The 21529-nt window shown below is 46.5% G+C and overlaps 3 protein-coding genes across 6 annotated transcripts; 2 read left to right on the top strand and 1 right to left on the bottom strand.

Moving 5' to 3' along the window:
• Window positions 1-3934, top strand: RB195_005356 (uncharacterized protein; the record flags this gene model as incomplete). Of its 2 annotated transcripts, XM_064177795.1 has the most annotated exons (8): window positions 1-44; window positions 412-483; window positions 1251-1323; window positions 1413-1573; window positions 1641-1784; window positions 1872-1957; window positions 3309-3478; window positions 3839-3934. In XM_064177795.1, 8 exons carry the CDS (start codon window positions 1-3, stop codon window positions 3932-3934), a joined length of 846 nt encoding a protein of 281 aa, XP_064034904.1. The 2 variants fall into 2 exon arrangements, with proteins under 2 accessions (XP_064034904.1, XP_064034905.1); XM_064177794.1 differs by lacking the exon at window positions 412-483.
• A 2408-nt stretch (window positions 3935-6342) lies between these two features.
• Window positions 6343-12963, bottom strand: RB195_005357 (uncharacterized protein; the record flags this gene model as incomplete). Of its 2 annotated transcripts, XM_064177796.1 has the most annotated exons (4): window positions 6343-6426; window positions 6483-6561; window positions 6981-7048; window positions 7135-12963. In XM_064177796.1, the coding sequence occupies 4 exons, from the start codon at window positions 12961-12963 to the stop codon at window positions 6343-6345; spliced, it is 6060 nt and encodes a 2019-aa protein (XP_064034906.1). The 2 variants fall into 2 exon arrangements, with proteins under 2 accessions (XP_064034906.1, XP_064034907.1); XM_064177797.1 differs by lacking the exons at window positions 6343-6426; window positions 6483-6561; window positions 6981-7048 and having other exon boundaries at window positions 7123-12963.
• A 297-nt stretch (window positions 12964-13260) lies between these two features.
• On the top strand, window positions 13261-21283 carry RB195_005358 (uncharacterized protein; the record flags this gene model as incomplete). 2 transcript variants are annotated; one of them, XM_064177798.1, is made up of 4 exons in its annotated part: window positions 13261-13281; window positions 19024-19083; window positions 19258-19388; window positions 21172-21283. In XM_064177798.1, 4 exons carry the CDS (start codon window positions 13261-13263, stop codon window positions 21281-21283), a joined length of 324 nt encoding a protein of 107 aa, XP_064034908.1. The 2 variants fall into 2 exon arrangements, with proteins under 2 accessions (XP_064034908.1, XP_064034909.1); XM_064177799.1 differs by lacking the exon at window positions 13261-13281.
• Between the last annotated feature and the right edge of the window lie 246 nt (window positions 21284-21529).

Here is a 21529-nt window from a genome sequence, read left to right on the forward strand (position 1 = left end):
ATGGTTGAAGAAGTAGTGTTCGCCGCGAGTATCTTCCGCATAAGGTGAACACATTACCATTAGAAAGTGGGTTACCATCAAAAAGAGATTGCTGTTGGCCACGATTTTAGTCCTATCAATCCTTCTCCATCTTTTTTCATTATAAATAAAAGCGAAGGATTCCCTAGTTTTCCTCCAAAACGCGTCAGTTCTACACTTGGCGAACATTTAAACTTCAGCTTCAAACACTCCTTACCAATATATTATAGACAAAATTTAAGTGTTACTCGAAATATCGGTTTTCCTCCTATTTTCTTCAACAGCTGTCAAAGAATGATGTGTTAGCACAACAAGACGCGAAAGACATCATCCTACTGATAAAGATAACGTTCTACGTCAGATCATGTAAACTGTTGGCCACTATTTAACCAGCCGCTTGCATGTGTGTTTCCACTTTCTGAAGAAGGCGTGTTACCAACTTGTTGCAAACGTGCAAGTAAAAAGGTGAAAAGTAACCCAGCCAGTGGTCACGGCTATGAAACTGCCGCACCGTCCCATTTACTTTTTACGACATGCACACGAATTTACTGCGCACCATTTCGACGCCGCGGAACCCGTTGCAGCCCACTTTAAAGTTGTCTGGCGCCGGCGCGCCAATGCGACACCGGTGGAACCGTCGCACCCCCTTCTATAGCTACCTGGCGCCGGCGCACCAATCCGACGCCGGGTGGACCCGTCGCACCCTTTTTTCGAATTTCGTGACACACAGACAAACAAACAAACAAACACACACTCACTCGTGACAGAATACGCCCGTTATCACGTAGCATGATCATGATGGTGTCTAAAGTGTAAGCAATTATACTGAAAAAAGTGAAAGCACCATGGGAATGCACATGATGAGAAAAAAAGCAAACACAAAACGGTCAACAACGGTGTCGAGAATGGGTCTAGGACCCTCTTTTTGGATATAACCCCTCTTAATGCTTAATTTTCTCGTACATCACTTTTTCATTCTTATAATACACTGTATATATATATATATATATATATATATATATACTTTGTTCTTATTCTTGTCATTATCAGAATAATGTCCTGAGAATGCCGTTCCTTTTTTTGATCAATCCCACTCCGCGGACATTATTCATTATTATTATTCAATTAATGTGATCGATTTCTACGTAATTTTGGATCCTAAGTTCCCAAATATGTTAAATTTTCTGAAAGATTGAAACTTAGTCGTTTGTTTAATTTAATTTTGTTTTAAGGAATATGTCGCAAACGTGCTCAGATTGTGCCGAACAATACGAATACCTTATTGCAGGAATCACAATGATAATCGTATGTTCGCCGACAGTTTTTACGATTTCCCCTCTTGTCAAAAAAATGATACTTAAAAGTCATTCTAGACCTTCACGAACTTATTACAGATCGGTGTCATAGGATGCACTATAAACATAACTGCAATCATTCTAATCTTCAGAACTGTGGTATTTCATAGTTCATTCGGTTGTATTTGCGCATCACATTTAGTGGCTGACACAGGGGTGCTGGTGATTCATATCCTATGGGCAGGACCAGCTACCATACTGTATGATATTTATTTAATTTATTTCGATGACATTATTTCGGAGCCGATGATTCTTTCTGATTTTCAGGGAATTAAGTCCAGATGCAACGACATCATATCTTGGTGCAAGAATTGGCCAATTGGCTTTATTATTTTGGTTAGCTACATTGTATAGTCAACTGCAAATAGCCATTAATCGTCTTGTTGCAATCGCATGGCCAACGAAATATGAGTCAGTTTATCGCTGAAGTTTCATATGAGCTATTAGCTCAACTGGAAAGAAGTAGTTTACAATAATATATTTCACTCGTTTTTTCAGAGCAATATTCTCGGGAAAATGGCTAGTGCTGTTTACATCTGCAAACTGGATTCTATCCGGACTTCAATCGTTTTTGCACTTTTGGGGTGAGTACTAGGAGAAGTTATTGACACACTGAATACAAAAATTTTTAGTATTGTAGTTCTAAATACGCTAACAACGACAAATTTGCTGTTTTTGTCTAGTTTTCTGACTCTCGAAAATTGCAAAATGTTTGTTACCATCGACTTGAAAGAAGAAGAGAAAATCCATTCCAAAATTCTTCTCTACTTCTTGAATTCGGCGAAGTAAACAAAAGGCGACTGGGATGGATAGAACTGCTTGTTACATAGAGTGATGAAGTGTGGAACGAAAGTAAATACAATATGAAAGACCAATCTATGGCGAAACTCTACCTTGTCACAATATCAAGGGGCTCTATAACGCAAGAGCAGTTTCTGACCTCATTTCTCTCGTAATATCTCGAGACACTTCTGAGATTTGATAAGCTTGACTATCTAGTTAAACCACTTTTCGAAGGCATCATCCCACGAATCTGAGGTGGTGCAGATTTCAGGTGGAGTATTCGTATGCGGGATGGGAGACTACGGAGAGGGAGGTGATTCCGTCCATTTCTTCCTAATTGCCGTAAAAAACGGCTCGGAAGATGCGGCGTCGCTTAAGACTGGCGCGCTCCAATCGAACCTCTTGTACAAAATAGTGCGCCAAAACGAATGAAGCCGTATCTTCCGGGCGGTTTTTTACGGCAATTAGGAAGAAATGGACGGAATCACCCCCCTCTCCGTAGTCTCCCATCCCGTATACGAATACTCCACCTGAAATCTGCACCACCTCAGATTCGTGGGGTGATGCCTTTAACTAAAGCCCACACCTCCTGCCTCTCAAGATTGGTCCCTAAGGAACTGCCTGAAGATTTGGAAGAGGTCAAAACGAGTTTGCGAAGACATCGATCGACAAAGATCGATATCTGCATCACAGTATCAAGATAACGTAAGGGCAGACTTCCTGACCTCCGTTCCTTTATAATATCTCAAGACTTTTCTGAGCTTTCATAAACTTATCTAGGTTATTTTTTGGACTCGTTCATCTTGAGACCATTTAGTTAGCAGAATCGAATAAAACCGGATTAGAAGAAGTTATATCCAACAGGGAGGGTGTAGAGCAGTCGCTAAGAGGTCCGCTGTGGCCGCACGCTCGAAGGTTAAGCAGCTCTAGCGCCAACCAAGCCTTTCACCCCTCCGGGGCAGTAGAATGCATTGGCTCATCCCAAGTAAATTGGTACGCCGGGAACTTTATCCTTCTATCTTTTCGTTATACACAACGCACTGCTGCTCGTTTTTCAAAAAGAGTGCATCAGAGCTACAAATGGAAGAGAAAGACGAAAATCATGCTCATGCGATGCTTATCACATGTCATTTCCTGACTTTTCTTTTTCAGAAGAATGTACATATTACTTTGAATCCGATGTTTTCTCGTGGAGCTATTCAAAGACGGATTGTGGCAAATTTTCTGCGTTTTATTTGGATTTTCTACCAAGCACTGCTGCTTGCGCTCTCATCTTTCTATTGCATACAACGACATTTTTTTGTTTACGGAAAAAGACAAAGGTAAGAGAAGGCAAATGTACGGAAATAGTTTTCGTCAAGTAGTGTAAATATTGCAATCCTCTTTTTCACATGTTTCTAATCATCCCGTAAGAGACGGCAGTGAATCTCGACCAGAAAAAAAACCATTTCATAATTCTGTTTTAAGATCTTTTTTGATAGATCATTGGAAAAATCTCGTTGTGAATTTATTAATTTACCAGTCTGAATGTCCGGCTAAAGCCGGACTTCAGACTTTCGGTGATTTTAGTTTCGCTCCCCTTCAATGATCAATGAAAGTTAATAGTAGTGGTGTTTTCTGTAAAATTAGATTTGTGTTTTTTTAACAACGCTTTCCTTCTCTTCTTTATATTATAAATTAAGGCGAAAGATTACGGAGTTTTCCTTCTAAACGCGTTAATTCTACATTTGGAAAATATTCGACCATCAGCTACAAACACTCCTTCGATGCCAGAATAATACAGATACAATTTGAAAGCATTACTCGAAGTAGGGGGTATTCCTCCTGATTTCTCCCAATAGTTATCACAGAATGATGATTTAACATTAAATGACGTGAACGACATCATCCTACTGATAAAGATAACGTTCCACGTCAGATCACATAAACATCCTGCTACTATTTAAGCAGCCGTTTTCATGCGCGTTTTCACTTTCTGAGAACGGCATGCTACCAACTTGAGACGAACGAAGAAAGAAATAGATATGCGGAGGAGTCATGAAGGTGAAAAGCGCAGCGCCCAGTGGCCACGGCTATGAAACGGCTGCAACCACTTATCCTTTGCGACATGCACGCGAAGTTATTTCGCACCAATGACCGGGTCCACCGACGCCGGTGGATCCGTCACACCCCATATTATAGCAATCTGGCGCCAGTGGACCCGTCGCACCCCCTTCTATAGGTATGTGGCGTCGGCACACCAATCCGACGCCGGTGGACCCGTCGTACCCCCTTCCATAGGTATCTGGCGTCGGTGGACCCGTCGCACATCCTTCCATAGGTGCCTGGCGCCGGCGCGCCAATCCGACACCGCGGGACCCGTCGCAACTCTTTTTGTAGCTATCTGACCCCAGCGCACCAATCCGACGCCGGTGGACCCGTCGTACCCCCTTCTATAGGTATCTGGCGTCGGTGGACCCGTCCCACCCCCTTCCATAGGTATGTGGCGTCGGCACACCAATCCGACGCCGGTGGACCCGTCGTACCCCTTTCCATAGGTATCTGGCGTCGGTGGACCCGTCCCACCCCCTTCCATAGGTATGTGGCGTCGGTGGACCCGTCGCACATCCTTCCATAGGTGCCTGGCGCCGGCGCGCCAATCCGACACCGCGGGACCCGTCGCAACTCTTTTTGTAGCTATCTGACCCCAGCGCACCAATCCGACGCCGGGTGGACCCGTCGCACCCCCATTTTCGAATTTTGTGACACACAGACAAACACACGCGCGCACTCTCACACACGGACTAAGCTCGTTATTATGTACAAGTCTGATCGTCCGGCTTACGCCGGACTCTCAGACTTTGTGTGGTGTTCGCTTCGCTCACTTTCATCAACTAACCAAAATATACTTTTAAATTGAAATTCAAAAATTAGTGGTAGTGATATTTTCTGTAAATAATAAGAGTTCTGTTTTCATGTTGTTTTGTTATTTTCTTCTTTCTTTTTTAATGTATATAAAGACAAAAAATTTCATAGTTTTTTCTAAACGCGTCAGTTCTACATTTTGAGAATATTCAAACTTTAGCTTCAAACACTACTTCGGTTCGAATATAATATATACACAATTTTAAAGCATTACGCGAAGAATGGGTGTTCTCCCTATTTTCCTCAACAGCTATCAAGGAATGATGTTTAACATAAAATAATGTGAAGATCATCGTACTGATAAAGGTAACGTTCTTTGTCAAATTATGTAAGCTGTTGGCTACTATTTAAGCAGCCGGTTTCATTCGTGTTTCCACTTTCTGAGGAGCACAATACCAAGCTGAGGCAAACGTGCAAGGAAACAAACGCACGGAGGAGTCATAGAGGTGATGAACAACGCGCGCAGTAGCCACGGGTATCAAACGGCTGCAACGTGCCATTTAACTTCTGCGACACGCAAAAAAAAATTACTGCAAAATAATACTGTACAACAGTTCCACGCTGTCCGTCGCACCCAATTTTACAGCTTTCGGGTTTTCAATGTGCTCCCCTCGCTTGCACAACTCTTCTTACTGCTGAACAGCACTTCTACTGAAATTACTCTGACCCTAAAGGTTTTTTAAATCAAAATTTCCGTTAACTGTTCCAGAATACCACACATATGTAGTAGAATGTAGGATGTAGAACATAAGCAACATGTGGATTTATTAAAAAAAAAGACAGAAACGAAACAAAATAGTATATCGAAAAGTTTATTCGTTCAAAGTAATGTTGACCATTTTACCTGAAACAAAGGAGCGACACTGTGAGCAACTCTCCACGTATTTAGGTTGTGGAAAAGTTTACAAATGAGCAGGAACAAAATCTTCGTAATCGACCATTTTCTTTGCCTTAGAAATACCCGAAAGAGACTGCAAGTCACTATTTTCTCTTCACTCATTTTCTTTGGGCCTAAGAAGGTCAATAGGGTTATATAAGAGTAATAGGTTTTTCCGAAGTCTTTTCTTTTTTCGAGTAATAGGTTTTTTCATAAGAACAGGACTTTTCGGTACACTGTCACCTTTCGGTACACTGTCACCACTCTTTTCATTTAGGAGCACGCTTCATGAAATGTCTAGGAGTAGCGAGTTTTCTTCCTTAAAATTTCTGACAAATATAGTAGAAACCTACTGAACGCCATGTAGTGAAATATATCATGAGAACAGGACTTTTCGGTACACTGTCACCACACTTTTCGGTACACTGTCACCACTCTTCGGTACACTGTCACCACTCTTTTCATATCGGAGCACGCTTCAGGAAATGTCTAGGAGTAGCGAGTTTTCTTCCTTAAAATTTCTGACAAATATAGTAGAAACCTACTGAACGCCACGTAGTGAAATATATCATGAGAACAGGACTTTTCGGTACACTGTCACCACTCTTTTCATATCGGAGCACGCTTCAGGAAATGTCTAGGAGTAGCGAGTTTTCTTCCTTAAAATTTCTGACAAATATAGTAGAAACCTACTGAACGCCACGTAGTGAAATATATCATGAGAACAGGACTTTTCTGTACACTGTCACTACACTTTTCGGTACACTGTCACCACACCTTTCATACCGGAGCACGCTTCACAAATTGTCTAGAAGTAGTGAGTTTTCTTCAAAAATTTCTTAGAAATGTAGTAAGAACCTACTGAAGCCTATTTCCATGGTTCCAGTAGAAAAAATAGGAGACCTTTTTCTGCTCTACAGTTAACTGTTCCATACGTTCTTAATCAGAATGTTTTTTTCGTTCTCGTTTTTTTTGCTCAAATCTGTCCTAGCCCAGCGGAAAATGTTCGTCGCCAACGATGTAATTCCTTCTCCCCTTCTCACTTCATTCGTATTCCTTGCAGTGATTGGTTTGCTAAAATTTTATGTTTCTCGGAAGTTTTTCGTTTTATCTGCAGTAGTACTTTTTCACTACATTAGTGCTTTTTACCCACCTTTTTGCCTTCAGCCTTCTTCTTGCATTTTTTCATAGCAAAACCTCATTGTAGACTATGTTTTTCACTGATTCATGTGGTGTATAGACCTTCAGTCCGACTGGAGTCCTTACGCGGGAAAAAGCTACATATAGTTGTCCGTGACTGAACACGTCTTCTGGCAAATACACTCCCACTTTGTTGAAGGACTGTCCTTGTGCTTTGTTGATGGTCATTGCAAAGGCAAGACGTACGGGGAATTGCCTTCTTCGTAGTCGGAAAGGCAACTGCTTATCCCAGTAGTTGTCGATTCTGGGTATTACAGCTAGTTGATTTCTTCGACTCCCACAAATAAAGCGGCATCCAAGCACATACCGTCCAAGGGTTTCTATTCTTAGTCGCGTCCCGTTGCACAGACCATTGAGAACGTCAAGGTTTCGCAGAAGCATGATAATAGCACCTTTCTTCAGTCGAAGTTCGTGCGGTGGCATTCCCGTGGGTTCCAAAGTGTTTAGATACTCCATCGGGTACAGTTCATCTGAACTTCCTTCGTGGTACAGTGCTTCATCAATGCTTTTGTAGACGCGCTCATCATGTGGACTGGATGTGCATAATCGTTGCAAAGCGTCGTTATTTAGCTGCCTTACACTCATATTAGTGGGAGCCAAAATTGCCCGTTCATAAAGGTCCGTATCATCAGCACTAATAGTTTCACCGAAAATCTCCGTGACGATGCTTCTTTGACACCGGAATTCCTCTGAAATTTGAACGCGCCCATTGTCGTCGTTCGCGTTTCCATTGCCTAAGTTCAGGAGGAAATTCGCCCACTCAAGTCCAGCTTCTCGAGCTCTCATATTAACTTGAAGCCTATGAGTCTTGAAAAGTGACCACAGAACAGAATTCGTCACACATGAATTTACGAAGTCGTCTCGCTGTCCGTGCTCTACTATGGGTAGCACTTGTCGAAAATCACCTCCAATGATGAACAACTTGCCGCCGAATGGCTTATCGTTCTGCATGATATCACGCAACAAACATTCGACGGCTTCAAGGGCGCACTTTGGGGCCATTGAAATCTCATCCCAGATGATAATTTCAGTGGCCATAAGTTGTCTTGCTTCTTTTTGCTGGCGTTTCATCAAGGATGTGCGATTTCCATCGGCCATGTTGAGCTTGAAGGCTGAGGTTACCGTCCGCCCACCTGGCAGAAGATTGGCTGCTATGCCTGTCCAAGCAACGCACAACACCTGACGTCGCTGCCCCACGGCCAGGTTGTAAATGGTGTTATAGAGGTACGTTTTTCCTGTTCCACCTGGGCCATCGATAAAAAAGCAGCGGCTTTCACTGCGGTTCATTGCTGCAAGGATGTCATCAGCAGCCCTCTTTTGATGCGTATTCAACGATTCGTATAATCGCGATCCTTCACTTTCATGTTGATGATAGTCAATTGGGACCTCGGGAGGTGAAGGTCTTTGATTCGTAGGAGGCACAATAATTTGGGCCAAATCTCTGCCAAGCAGTAGCATCCGATCGGCGACGTCGAAATAGGCGACAACGATAGCCTCTTCTGCTCCTAGCCCTCTGTTGATGTAATCGTCAGCCATCGGTGCCGAAAACTCACTCCAAAGCTCCTCAGCATTTGCGACTTCACAGTAACAGAGCAAGCAAGCAAAAAAACTTCGTAACGTTGCTGCTGTCTGAAACTGTGCAGCTTCCTGAATACTCTGACGATAATACGTGTCATCATCAAGGAATCCAGAAGCCTTTGCTGCTTCGGAAAACTTTTCATAAGTGCGTCCGTCAACGGTTCTGAGGTCCTGGAACGACTTCTTTCCTTTGGTGTTGAGTAAGAGGATACGAAGACTGTAGCGTTCTACATCTCGTGGTGAAACAGTGTACATACGTCCAATTTCTTTGCCCGCTCTTCTTCGAGGTCGCCACCCGTCACGTGCAGTGAACGTAAAATGCTCGGGAATTTGGTAGTAATAGAGATCACGAGCATCAATTCCCATTTCCATACCACTATTGGCCATGTTCTCGCAGAGCTGATTCAGCTCTAAATATGCGGTGAGCGTAGTGAAGCGGTTTTGAGCCCGTTCGAGGAATTGTCGCTCCTGTCCAGCAATGAAGTGAATAGTCTGATATTCGGGCAGATGAACTGCAAGCCTGTATACAGTGTGAGACTTTTCTTGCATGGAGAAACCGAAAATTCTGTGGAGAGCCTGAGGTGGACAAACGTACCGAGTATTGAGATGTTGTTTAATTTCATCCACAACAGCACTGCCTTCTCCATCCGATCCACTTTCAATGCTAATCCGTGCGCGATCGGGTCCCTTGTAGATATACTTGTATAAGTACTTTACCGCAGAAATCGTACCGCATATTTCTAAGTTCACGTGGCACTGGAACTTAGTAAGTAGGTAGAGATTAGTTGGTACTACCCACTCATCGCTGTACTCGTGACCGCTGACTTCAACAGTTGTGCAGTTGCGCCTCCGATAACTGGGATAGCCGTTCACTTCCATTGATGTTTCTTCGCGCAGCGCTTTCGGAAAACGTTTTGAGCATTTCCCATCACGCATACACGGCGAATTAGGATTTTCGATCCCACATTTCCTGTGAAGCATAAACGAAGTAACAGCCGTATGAGCGTCTGGCTCCGTTTCTCCATTCGGTATCTCTGCGCTCACAGCATTATCGACTTCTTCCACTGTCCGTACTTTCCATCCTTCCTTCATTATCAAGAGCATATGGCAGTGAGGGAGCCCTCGCTTTTGAAACTCAATAACGTACACGTACCCCTCCACTTCTCCGAGTACGTGCTTTTTGAAGAGATCACTACACAATTCTTGCAATTTACCGTGGAAAACTCTTGCTGTCAAATCAGGTCCATCTGATGCAACCTGCCCGTTGTAGAGGTTTTCCTGAATCTCTTGCCATTGTGGATTGCAAGTGATAGTGAGGAAATATGTGGGCTTCCCGTATCGAGCTACAATGGCCATGGCGTCCTGATAAGATTGCTGCATAGCTCTCGGACTGCCAATGTGTGAAGACGCCAAGATAACTCTGCTACCTGGTGGTCCATGGCTATCTTCACCGGCCAGATAATCCTGTAACCCTCTATAGGAATCAGAACGAAGATCGACCTGATGCGTCCTCTGGTAGTTTAGTCTGTTCTGTTCAATCTTGACGTAAGCGTCAACAGCGAACTGTTGAAAGAGTTTACCCGCATGCAGAATGGGATTAAAAGACTCACGAATGGAAAACAGGTGGGCGTAATACTTCATTTGAGTGATTCGAGCTCCGTCATTATCAACTAAGTTCGGATCCCATCCACCTCTACCGGTAGGAAAGAGCAGTGGATACGTGAGAAGATCGCATCGTTTATCTATGTCACTGATGTTCATCAACTTTGATCCTGCAGCCTGTCGAACATGGACCGCAAGACTCCTTCTTGCAGGAACGTCGTTTTCTTCACCCACGTATACGACTGCTACTTCGTTTGCAGTAGGAATAGCGTACTCTCTTCTTGCAAAACCCCGCTCTCTGCTGTCATCGAATACCATGCGAATTGGTATGGTTTGCCGATTTTCTCGCTGGGCTGCCGCTATTTCCATTTGCTCCACTTCGCTCATCATTTTAAACGATTGAGCGTAGACATTGTTACGCGCAAACCATTCACTCAAAAACAGCATGAGGTTAGGGTCGCAGTCCGAATTCCGCATATTCCCAAGGCGCTGTTGGGCAGCCATTTCAGTGTCTAGAATATATATTTGACCGAATTGACGTTGCTCCCCTTGGTGAGGATGAAGCGCACCCAGTCGGTGATAGATTTGCCCGTGAATTCGGTAACAATATGGCCCCCTTCCAGAAATTGTGTCAACTTGAGCCCCCATCGAAGCCATCGCGAGAGCAGAGTTGAATGCTCTTATATTTTCAAGAAAGTTGCGCTGACGGTGCGTCATCTCTGTGGGAGTCGCTCTATCTCGCACAAAGAGCTGTTTTAATTGCTCTGGAAACTCCTCAAACAGATTCAAGTTGAATCGCCCTCGGTCACAGAAATCAGAAAAAATGTACGGATGCTGTCGCTTCACTTCAAAGGCGAAGTGCAAAGCTCCACAATTTGAACAGCGATTTTCTAGTGCTCCAAGGTAGTTCACATCCGTGATGCGAGAACGCAGTGCTAAACCTGTCATTTCAGGAGCGGCATTACGGCGAATATGTCTTTCGGAGTCGTTGCGTAAGCGTTCAGCGCGCTGTTCTTCTGGTTCATTCTGTCGTTGCAATCGTTGGCGCTCAGCGTTTGCAGGGCGTCTTGCTGAACGTTGCTCAGAACTCTCATTTTCGCGCCGCCTTTGTTCACGTTGAGCATTTGACAGCAGTCTGGCAGATCGCTGCTCATCGTTCTCATTTTGTCGTAGCCTCTGGTGGCGTTGTGAGTCCTCCAGTAGTCTTGCAAACCGCTGTTCATCGTTCTCATCTTGGCGTCTCCTTTGCTGGCGTTGTGAGTTCCCCAGTAGTCTTGCAGACCGCTGTTCATCGTTCTCACTTTGGCGTCTCCTTTGCTGGCGTTGTGAGTTCCCCAGTAGTCTTGCAGACCGCTGTTCATCGTTCTCACTTTGGCGTCTCCTTTGCTGGCGTTGTGAGTTCCCGAGAAGTCTTGCAGACCGCTGTTCATCGTTCTCATCTTGGCGTCTCCTTTGCTGGCGTTGTGAGTTCCCCAGTAGTCTTGCAGACCGCTGTTCATCGTTCTCACTTTGGCGTCTCCTTTGCTGGCGTTGTGAGTTCCCCAGTAGTCTTGCAGACCGCTGTTCATCGTTCTCACTTTGGCGTCTCCTTTGCTGGCGTTGTGAGTTCCCCAGTAGTCTTGCAGACCGCTGTTCATCGTTCTCACTTTGGCGTCTCCTTTGCTGGCGTTGTGAGTTCCCCAGTAGTCTTGCAGACCGCTGTTCATCGTTCTCACTTTGGCGTCTCCTTTGCTGGCGTTGTGAGTTCCCGAGAAGTCTTGCAGACCGCTGTTCATCGTTCTCATCTTGGCGTCTCCTTTGCTGGCGTTGTGAGTTCCCGAGAAGTCTTGCAGACCGCTGTTCATCGTTCTCATCTTGGCGTCTCCTTTGCTGGCGTTGTGAGTTCCCCAGTAGTCTTGCAGACCGCTGTTCATCGTTCTCACTTTGGCGTCTCCTTTGCTGGCGTTGTGAGTTCCCCAGTAGTCTTGCAGACCGCTGTTCATCGTTCTCACTTTGGCGTCTCCTTTGCTGGCGTTGTGAGTTCCCGAGAAGTCTTGCAGACCGCTGTTCATCGTTCTCATCTTGGCGTCTCCTTTGCTGGCGTTGTGAGTTCCCGAGAAGTCTTGCAGACCGCTGTTCATCGTTCTCATCTTTGGCGTCTCCTTTGCTGGCGTTGTGAGTTCCCCAGTAGTCTTGCAGACCGCTGTTCATCGTTCTCACTTTGGCGTCTCCTTTGCTGGCGTTGTGAGTTCCCCAGTAGTCTTGCAGACCGCTGTTCATCGTTCTCATCTTGGCGTCTCCTTTGCTGGCGTTGTGAGTTCCCCAGAAGTCTTGCAGATCGCTGTTCATCGTTCTCACTTTGGCGTCTCCTTTGCTGGCGTTGTGAGTTCTCCAGTAGTCTTGCAGACCGCTGGCCATCGTTCTCACTTTGGCGTCTTCTTTGCTGGCGGTCTGCATTTGCCATCTGCCGAGCAAAACGCTCTTCAACGTCTTCGCTTTGGCGTCTATTTTCCTGAAGCGCTGCATTAGCTGAGCGTCTGACCAAACGTTGCTCCTCGTTTTCGTTCTGTCGCCTCCGTCGTTGTTGCTCTGCGTTTGCTTGCCAACGGATACTGCGCTGCTGTGAAGTCTCTCTAAGGCGGTGACTCCTTTGGCGTTCAGCGTCATTAATATAAATTCGAGGTCGTCCTGGTCGTCGGTTTTGCGCTGTTTGATCCATGAAAGCTTGCAAATAGGTTTCCTGGATTCGACAAAGTGAGATTTGATGAGGTAAATAGCACAGCCCGAAACAGAAGTTTATTGGGAGTAATGAAATAAGTCAAACATACTTGCTAGTAGTAGGAAATGAAAAGAGTCAAAACTTTTTTAAAATCTATTGCGCTCTCAGCACGCACCTACGTTTTAAAATAAGAGCAAAGCATTCTTCACAGCAAGTTGATTTTAACCCCCTAAAAATTATAGTCCATGAAAATGGTGCCATCTAAGGTGCTCGAACAATACGGTTATTAGAGGTACGTATGTACGTATATGTATATATATATGTCATACATACATACATACATACATACATACATACATACATACATACATACATACATACATACATACATACATACATACATACATACATACATACATACATACATACATACATACATACATACATACATACATACATACATACATACATACATACATACATACATACATACATACATACATACATACATACATACATACATACATACATACATACATACATACATACATACATACATACATACATACATACATACATACATACATACATACATACATACATACATACATACATACATACATACATACATACATACATACATACATACATACATACATACATACATACATACATACATACATACATACATACATACATACATACATACATACATACATACATACATACATACATACATACATACATACATACATACATACATACATACATACATACATACATACATACATACATACATACATACATACATACATACATACATACATACATACATACATACATACATACATACATACATACATACATACATACATACATACATACATACATACATACATACATACATACATACATACATACATACATACATACATACATACATACATACATACATACATACATACATACATACATACATACATACATACATACATACATACATACATACATACATACATACATACATACATACATACATACATACATACATACATACATACATACATACATACATACATACATACATACATACATACATACATACATACATACATACATACATACATACATACATACATACATACATACATACATACATACATACATACATACATACATACATACATACATACATACATACATACATACATACATACATACATACATACATACATACATACATACATACATACATACATACATACATACATACATACATACATACATACATACATACATACATACATACATACATACATACATACATACATACATACATACATACATACATACATACATACATACATACATACATACATACATACATACATACATACCTCCTGCTCTCTGCAAACAGCTACCAAAGAATGAAGTTTTGGCATAAAATGACGTGGAAGACGTCATCTCACTGATAAAGATAAAGTTCCACGTCAAATCGCGCAAACTTTTAGCTCAAAACACTCATTCGTTTTCGTTCCCTACACAGTGTAGACACGATTTGAAAGTGGTATTCGAAGAATGGGTTTTCCTGTTGTTTCTCCCTAACAGTTACGGCAGAATAATGTTTAACATGAAATGACGTGGACAACATCATCGTACTGATAAAGATAGCGTTCCACGTCAGATCACATAAACAGCGTGCTACTATTTAAGCAGCTGTTTGAACGTGTATATCCAGTTTCTGAGGAACAGCGGAGCCGAGTAGGTGGAGCGCAACGCCGAAAGTGGTTACAACTATAAAACTTTTACAACGTCCCTAGCTTTACGACGCCGGCACACCAACTCGACGCCATTGGACCCGTCACACACCCTTCTAAAGGTATCTATCATCGGTGCACCAACTCTACGCCATTGGACCCGTCGTACCCCCTTCTATAGGTATTTGGTGCCGGTGGACCCGTCGCACCCCCTTCTATAGCTATCCGACGCCGATGGACCCGTCGCACCCCCTTCTATAGGTATCCGACGCCGATGGACCCGTCGCACCCCCTTCTATAGGCTATCTGGCGCCGATGGACCCGTCGCACCCCCTTCTAAGGCTATCTGGCGCCGATGGACCCGTCGCACCCCCTTCTATAGGTATCCGACGCCGATGGACCCGTCGCACCCCCTTCTATAGGCTATCTGGCGCCGATGGACCCGTCGCACCCCCTTCTAAGGCTATCTGGCGCCGATGGACCCGTCGCACCCCCTTCTAAGGCTATCTGGCGCCGATGGACCCGTCGCACCCCCTTCTATAGGTATCCGACGTCGTTGGACCCGTCGCACCCCCTTCTATAGGCTATCTGGCGCCGATGGACCCGTCGCACCCCCTTCTAAGGCTATCTGGCGCCGATGGACCCGTCGCACCCCCTTCTATAGGTATCCGACGCCGTTGGACCCGTCGCACCCCCTTCTAAGGCTATCTGGCGCCGATGGACCCGTCGCACCCCCTTCTATAGGCTATCTGGCGCCGATAGACCCGTCGCACCCCCTTCTATAGGTATCCGACGTCGATGGACCCGTCGCACCCCCTTCTATAGGTATCCGACGCCGATGGACCCGTCGCACCCCCTTCTAAGGCTATCTGGCGCCGATGGACCCGTCGCACCCCCTTCTAAGGCTATCTGGCGCCGATGGACCCGTCGCACCCCCTTCTATAGGTATCCGACGCCGTTGGACCCGTCGCACCCCCTTCTAAGGCTATCTGGCGCCGATGGACCCGTCGCACCCCCTTCTATAGGTATCCGACGCCGATGGACCCGTCGCACCCCCTTCTATAGGTATCCGACGCCGATGGACCCGTCGCACCCGCTTCTATAGGCTATCTGGCGCCGATGGACCCGTCGCACCCCCTTCTAAGGCTATCTGGCGCCGATGGACCCGTCGCACCCCCTTCTATAGGTATCCGACGTCGTTGGACCCGTCGCACCCCCTTCTAAGGCTATCTGGCGCCGATGGACCCGTCGCACCCCCTTCTAAGGCTATCTGGCGCCGATGGACCCGTCGCACCCCCTTCTATAGGTATCCGACGCCGATGGACCCGTCGCACCCCCTTCTAAGGCTATCTGGCGCCGATGGACCCGTCGCACCCCCTTCTATAGGTATCCGACTATAGGTATCCGACGTCGTGGACCCGTCGCACCCCCTTCTAAGGCTATCTGGCGCCGATGGACCCGTCGCACCCCCTTCTATAGGTATCCGACTATAGGTATCCGACGCCGATGGACCCGTCGCACCCCCTTCTAAGGCTATCTGGCGCCGATGGACCCGTCGCACCCCCTTCTAAGGCTATCTGGCGCCGATGGACCCGTCGCACCCCCTTCTATAGGTATCCGACGCCGATGGACCCGTCGCACCCCCTTCTATAGGTATCCGACGCCGATGGACCCGTCGCACCCCCTTCTAAGGCTATCTGGCGCCGATGGACCCGTCGCACCCCCTTCTATAGGTATCCGACGTCGTTGGACCCGTCGCACCCCCTTCTATAGGCTATCTGGCGCCGATGGACCCGTCGCACCCCCTTCTAAGGCTATCTGGCGCCGATGGACCCGTCGCACCCCCTTCTAAGGCTATCTGGCGCCGATGGACCCGTCGCACCCCCTTCTATAGGTATCCGACGTCGTTGGACCCGTCGCACCCCCTTCTAAGGCTATCTGGCGCCGATGGACCCGTCGCACCCCTTCTAAGGCTATCCGACGCCGTGGACCCGTCGCACCCCCTTCTAAGGCTATCTGGCGCCGATGGACCCGTCGCACCCCCTTCTATAGGTATCCGACGTCGTTGGACCCGTCGCACCCCCTTCTAAGGCTATCTGGCGCCGATGGACCCGTCGCACCCCCTTCTATAGGTATCCGACGTCGTGGGACCCGTCGCACCCCCTTCTATAGGTATCCGACGCCGTTGGACCCGTCGCACCCCCTTCTAAGGCTATCTGGCGCCGATGGACCCGTCGCACCCCCTTCTAAGGCTATCTGGCGCCGATGGACCCGTCGCACCCCCTTCTATAGGTATCCGACGTCTTGGACCCGTCGCACCCCCTTCTAAGGCTATCTGGCGCCGATGGACCCGTCGCACCCCCTTCTATAGGTATCCGACGTCGTTGGACCCGTCGCACCCCCTTCTATAGGTATCCGACGTCGTTGGACCCGTCGCAACCCCTTCTTAGGGCTATCTGGCGCCGATGGACCCGTCGCACCCCCTTCTAAGGCTATCTGGCGCCGATGGACCCGTCGCACCCCCTTCTATAGGTATCCGACGTCGTTGGACCCGTCGCACCCCCTTCTAAGGCTATCTGGCGCCGATGGACCCGTCGCACCCCCTTCTAAGGCTATCTGGCGCCGATGGACCCGTCGCACCCCCTTCTATAGGTATCCGACGTCGTTGGACCCGTCGCACCCCCTTCTAAGGCTATCTGGCGCCGATGGACCCGTCGCACCCCCTTTCTAAGGCTATCGGCGTGGACCCGTCGCACCCCTTCTATTCTATAGGTATCCGACGTCGTGGGACCCGTCGCACCCCCTTCTATAGGTATCCGACGTCGATGGACCCGTCGCACCCCCTTCTATAGGTATCCGACGCCGTGGACCCGTCGCACCCCCTTCTAAGGCTATCTGGCGCCGATGGACCCGTCGCACCCCCTTCTATAGGTATCCGACTATAGGTATCCGACGTCGTGGGACCCGTCGCACCCCCTTCTAAGGCTATCTGGCGCCGATGGACCCGTCGCACCCCCTTCTATAGGTATCCCTATAGGTATCCGACGTCGTGGGACCCGTCGCACCCCCTTCTATAGGTATCCGACGCCGATGGACCCGTCGCACCCCCTTCTAAGGCTATCTGGCGCCGATGGACCCGTCGCACCCCCTTCTATAGGTATCCGACGTCTTGGACCCGTCGCACCCCCTTCTAAGGCTATCTGGCGCCGATGGACCCGTCGCACCCCCTTCTAAGGCTATCTGGCGCCGATGGACCCGTCGCACCCCCTTCTATAGGTATCCGACGTCGTTGGACCCGTCGCACCCCCTTCTAAGGCTATCTGGCGCCGATGGACCCGTCGCACCCCCTTCTATAGGTATCCGACGTCGTGGGACCCGTCGCACCCCCTTCTATAGGTATCCGACGTCTTGGACCCGTCGCAACCCCTTCTAAGGGTATCTGGCGCCGATGGACCCGTCGCACCCCCTTCTATAGGTATCCGACTATAGGTATCCGACGTCGTGGGACCCGTCGCACCCCCTTCTAAGGCTATCTGGCGCCGATGGACCCGTCGCACCCCCTTCTATAGGTATCCGACTATAGGTATCCGACGTCGTGGGACCCGTCGCACCCCCTTCTATAGGTATTCGACGCCGTGGACCCGTCGCACCCCCTTCTAAGGCTATCTGGCGCCGATGGACCCGTCGCACCCCCTTCTATAGGTATCCGACGTCGTTGGACCCGTCGCACCCCCTTCTATAGGTATCCGACGCCGTGGACCCGTCGCACCCCCTTCTAAGGCTATCTGGCGCCGATGGACCCGTCGCACCCCCTTCTATAGGTATCCGACGTCTTGGACCCGTCGCACCCCCTTCTAAGGCTATCTGGCACCGATGGACCCGTCGCACCCCCTTCTAAGGCTATCTGGCGCCGATGGACCCGTCGCACCCCCTTCTATAGGTATCCGACGTCGTGGGACCCGTCGCACCCCTTCTATAGGTATCCGACGCCGTGGACCCGTCGCATCCCCTTCTATACGTATCCGACGCCGATGGACCCGTCGCACCCCCTCTAAAAGGATCCCACCCCCGGGGCCCCCCCCCCCCCCTTTTTTTAAACCTCCCTACCTCAAACAAAAAAACCCACCCCGGGGAACCCCCCCCCCCCCCAATTTTAAATTTATAAAAAAAAAAAAAAAAAAAAAAAAAAAAAAAAAAAAAAAAAAAAAAAATATATAGTAGATCATGATCATGATCATGATTATTTGTCAGATGTTGCTGCAACCAAGCGCTGTGCTTTTATTGAAGAAGAACTTCCGTTTCTATATACAGGTAAGTAATCTCATTTAGAGTTGCTGATAGGTCTCTTGCACCGAGCAACCACGATCCACTAGCGGGACGGCCACGCTCTTACCAAAAGCAAAGGAAGTGGCTGGCGGTTGCTCGATGTAATGTAAATATCGGCAAACCTACGAGGTCTGGAAATTTATTATTTTTAATTTTCAGGGTTTGCTGACATCTGTAACGTTAGCATCGATAGTTGTCTGTTTCAATTTAATATCACAATTTACGACTAATAGATGGCAAAATTTCTTAACCACAACATTTATATGGCTAATCGCTCACGTCATGGATGGGTACGGTATTTCTCGGAACTCTAAGGCGCATCTAAATCTACTTAAAGGCATCACCCCACGAATCGGAGGTGGTATGGGTTTCAAGTGGAGTATTCGTACACGGGATCGTAGATTATTGAGAGAAGGGTGATTCCGTCCATTTCTTCCTAATTGCCTCAAAAAACGGCCCGAAAGATACGGCTTCGAGCGTTCCGGCGCGCTACTTTCTACAACGAGTTCGGTTGGAGCGCGCCAGCCTTGTGCACAGGCCGCATCTTGCGGACCGTTTTTTACGGCAATTAGGAGGAAATGGACGGAATCACCCCCTCTTCATAATCTACTATCCCATATAATAATACTCCACCTGAAGTCCGTACCACCTCAAATTCGTGGTGCGATGCCTTTAAACGGCTGCGTGGGCGGTCGCGTCGCGGCGCGCTGGCCCGCTGCCACTTCAGTCAAATTGGCGGCCCTTCACGAGCGTGAGGGCCTTTAGTGTTAAGAGGCAGTCGTAGCTATTCGACTTGAAGGAAATGGGTGAAATTGACAACTTCTACCTTCGCTACACCTTTTACATTTCCTTCTTCTAGCTTTAATTGTCTGCTAACTAAGGTAAGTTATTTCTAGATATGTGTTCTATGTTGTGAATTTCCTCGCTTGAATTATTATTTCTCGACATGTGTTGGCATGGAGTTGTTTTTGGTAGGAACGTTAATGATTCCTGGCTTCTAACGCATTCGTTATGTAGTTGAAAATTGGGTTTTTTTAACGAGTTGTTGCCATATGCACACACATTTCCACTGATCTTTATTTCTCTTTTAGAGATTGCATTCCACATTACTCTCCTTCTTCGTTGCTGAAATCATTTAATTTCTCTGAACTGCCTTGCATTGGTTTTCAAATAATCACCCTTAGTTATTGAATTGCCGAAGATACGACTTTAAATTGTACGACTCCAAAATATAGGGACTTTCAATAACGATAGCCATGCATTTAACAAGTTGACACTCATAATACCCAAAATAAAGTATAAGGCAAAGCAGATGGAGTGAAAAGAAATATGGACGTAGATAGACGTTAGCGAAGCGTTGTGAACAAAAATCACTATGATTTTCACAAAATCCTTACTTCGAACGATTGCAAATTATTATCTCAGTAAAACTGTATGCACTCTGAAAATCGTACCTTCAGCAATTCAATAACTAAAAGCGATTTTTTGAAAATCAATGCTGGGCAGTTCAAAGGAGAAATGGAATAATTTCAGCAACGAAGAAAGAGAGTTAGGTGGAATCTTTAAAGGGTAGAGAAAAAGATCTGTAGAAATGTGTGTGCATATGGCAACAACTCGTAAAAAAACCCAATTTTCAACTACATCAGGAATGCGTTAACACACAGGATTGTGTCCGCAGTGAGTTGTAGAAGCCACGAATCATTAACGTCCCTACCAAAAACAACTCAACGCCAGCACATGTAAAGAAATAGAGACTATTCAAGTGAGAAAAAGTCACAACATAGAATACATATCTAGAAGTAACTTACCTTAGTTAGCAGACAATTAAAGCTAGGTAGCAGGTGTAGCGAAGGTAGAAGTTATCAATTTCACCCATTTACTTCAAGTCGAATAGCTACGAGTGCCTTCTAACACTAAAGGCCCTCACGTTTGTGAAGGGCCGCCGATTTGGCAGAAGTGGCAGGGACCCAGCGCGCCGCGACGCAACCGCCCGCGCAGCCGTTTAGTTAGATTTAGATGAGGCCCGAGACGCTACGCTTAGTCTACTACCCTAGTGAATTTGTTCTTTTTCAGTGTTATCATTATTTCATTCAACAAACCATTTCGTATTTTGTTCTGGCGCCCATGTTCCGTACTCAAGCAAAAGAAGAACACCCGTTCAGGGCCCATGTTTCCTTCAACGTAGTCCATGTGCTACTGTGTTGCTGCTACTGTACACACTGATGAAATATAATAAAGTTCAAGTTTCCGCTCATCTTCGTGACTTAGATAATCACTTTAGACGCATAGAAAATAACGTTCGTTATGATCGGATGAAACACTCCTTAATCCACTTCTGCCATCACAATTGCTACTCATGATCATGATATATAATAACGGGCTTATTCTGTCACGTGTGTGTGAGTCACTAAATTCGAAGAAGGGGGGGGGG

This window comes from Necator americanus, chromosome I (genome assembly GCF_031761385.1).
Source record: "Necator americanus strain Aroian chromosome I, whole genome shotgun sequence".
In the NCBI taxonomy this organism is placed as follows: Eukaryota; Metazoa; Nematoda; class Chromadorea; order Rhabditida; family Ancylostomatidae; genus Necator; species Necator americanus.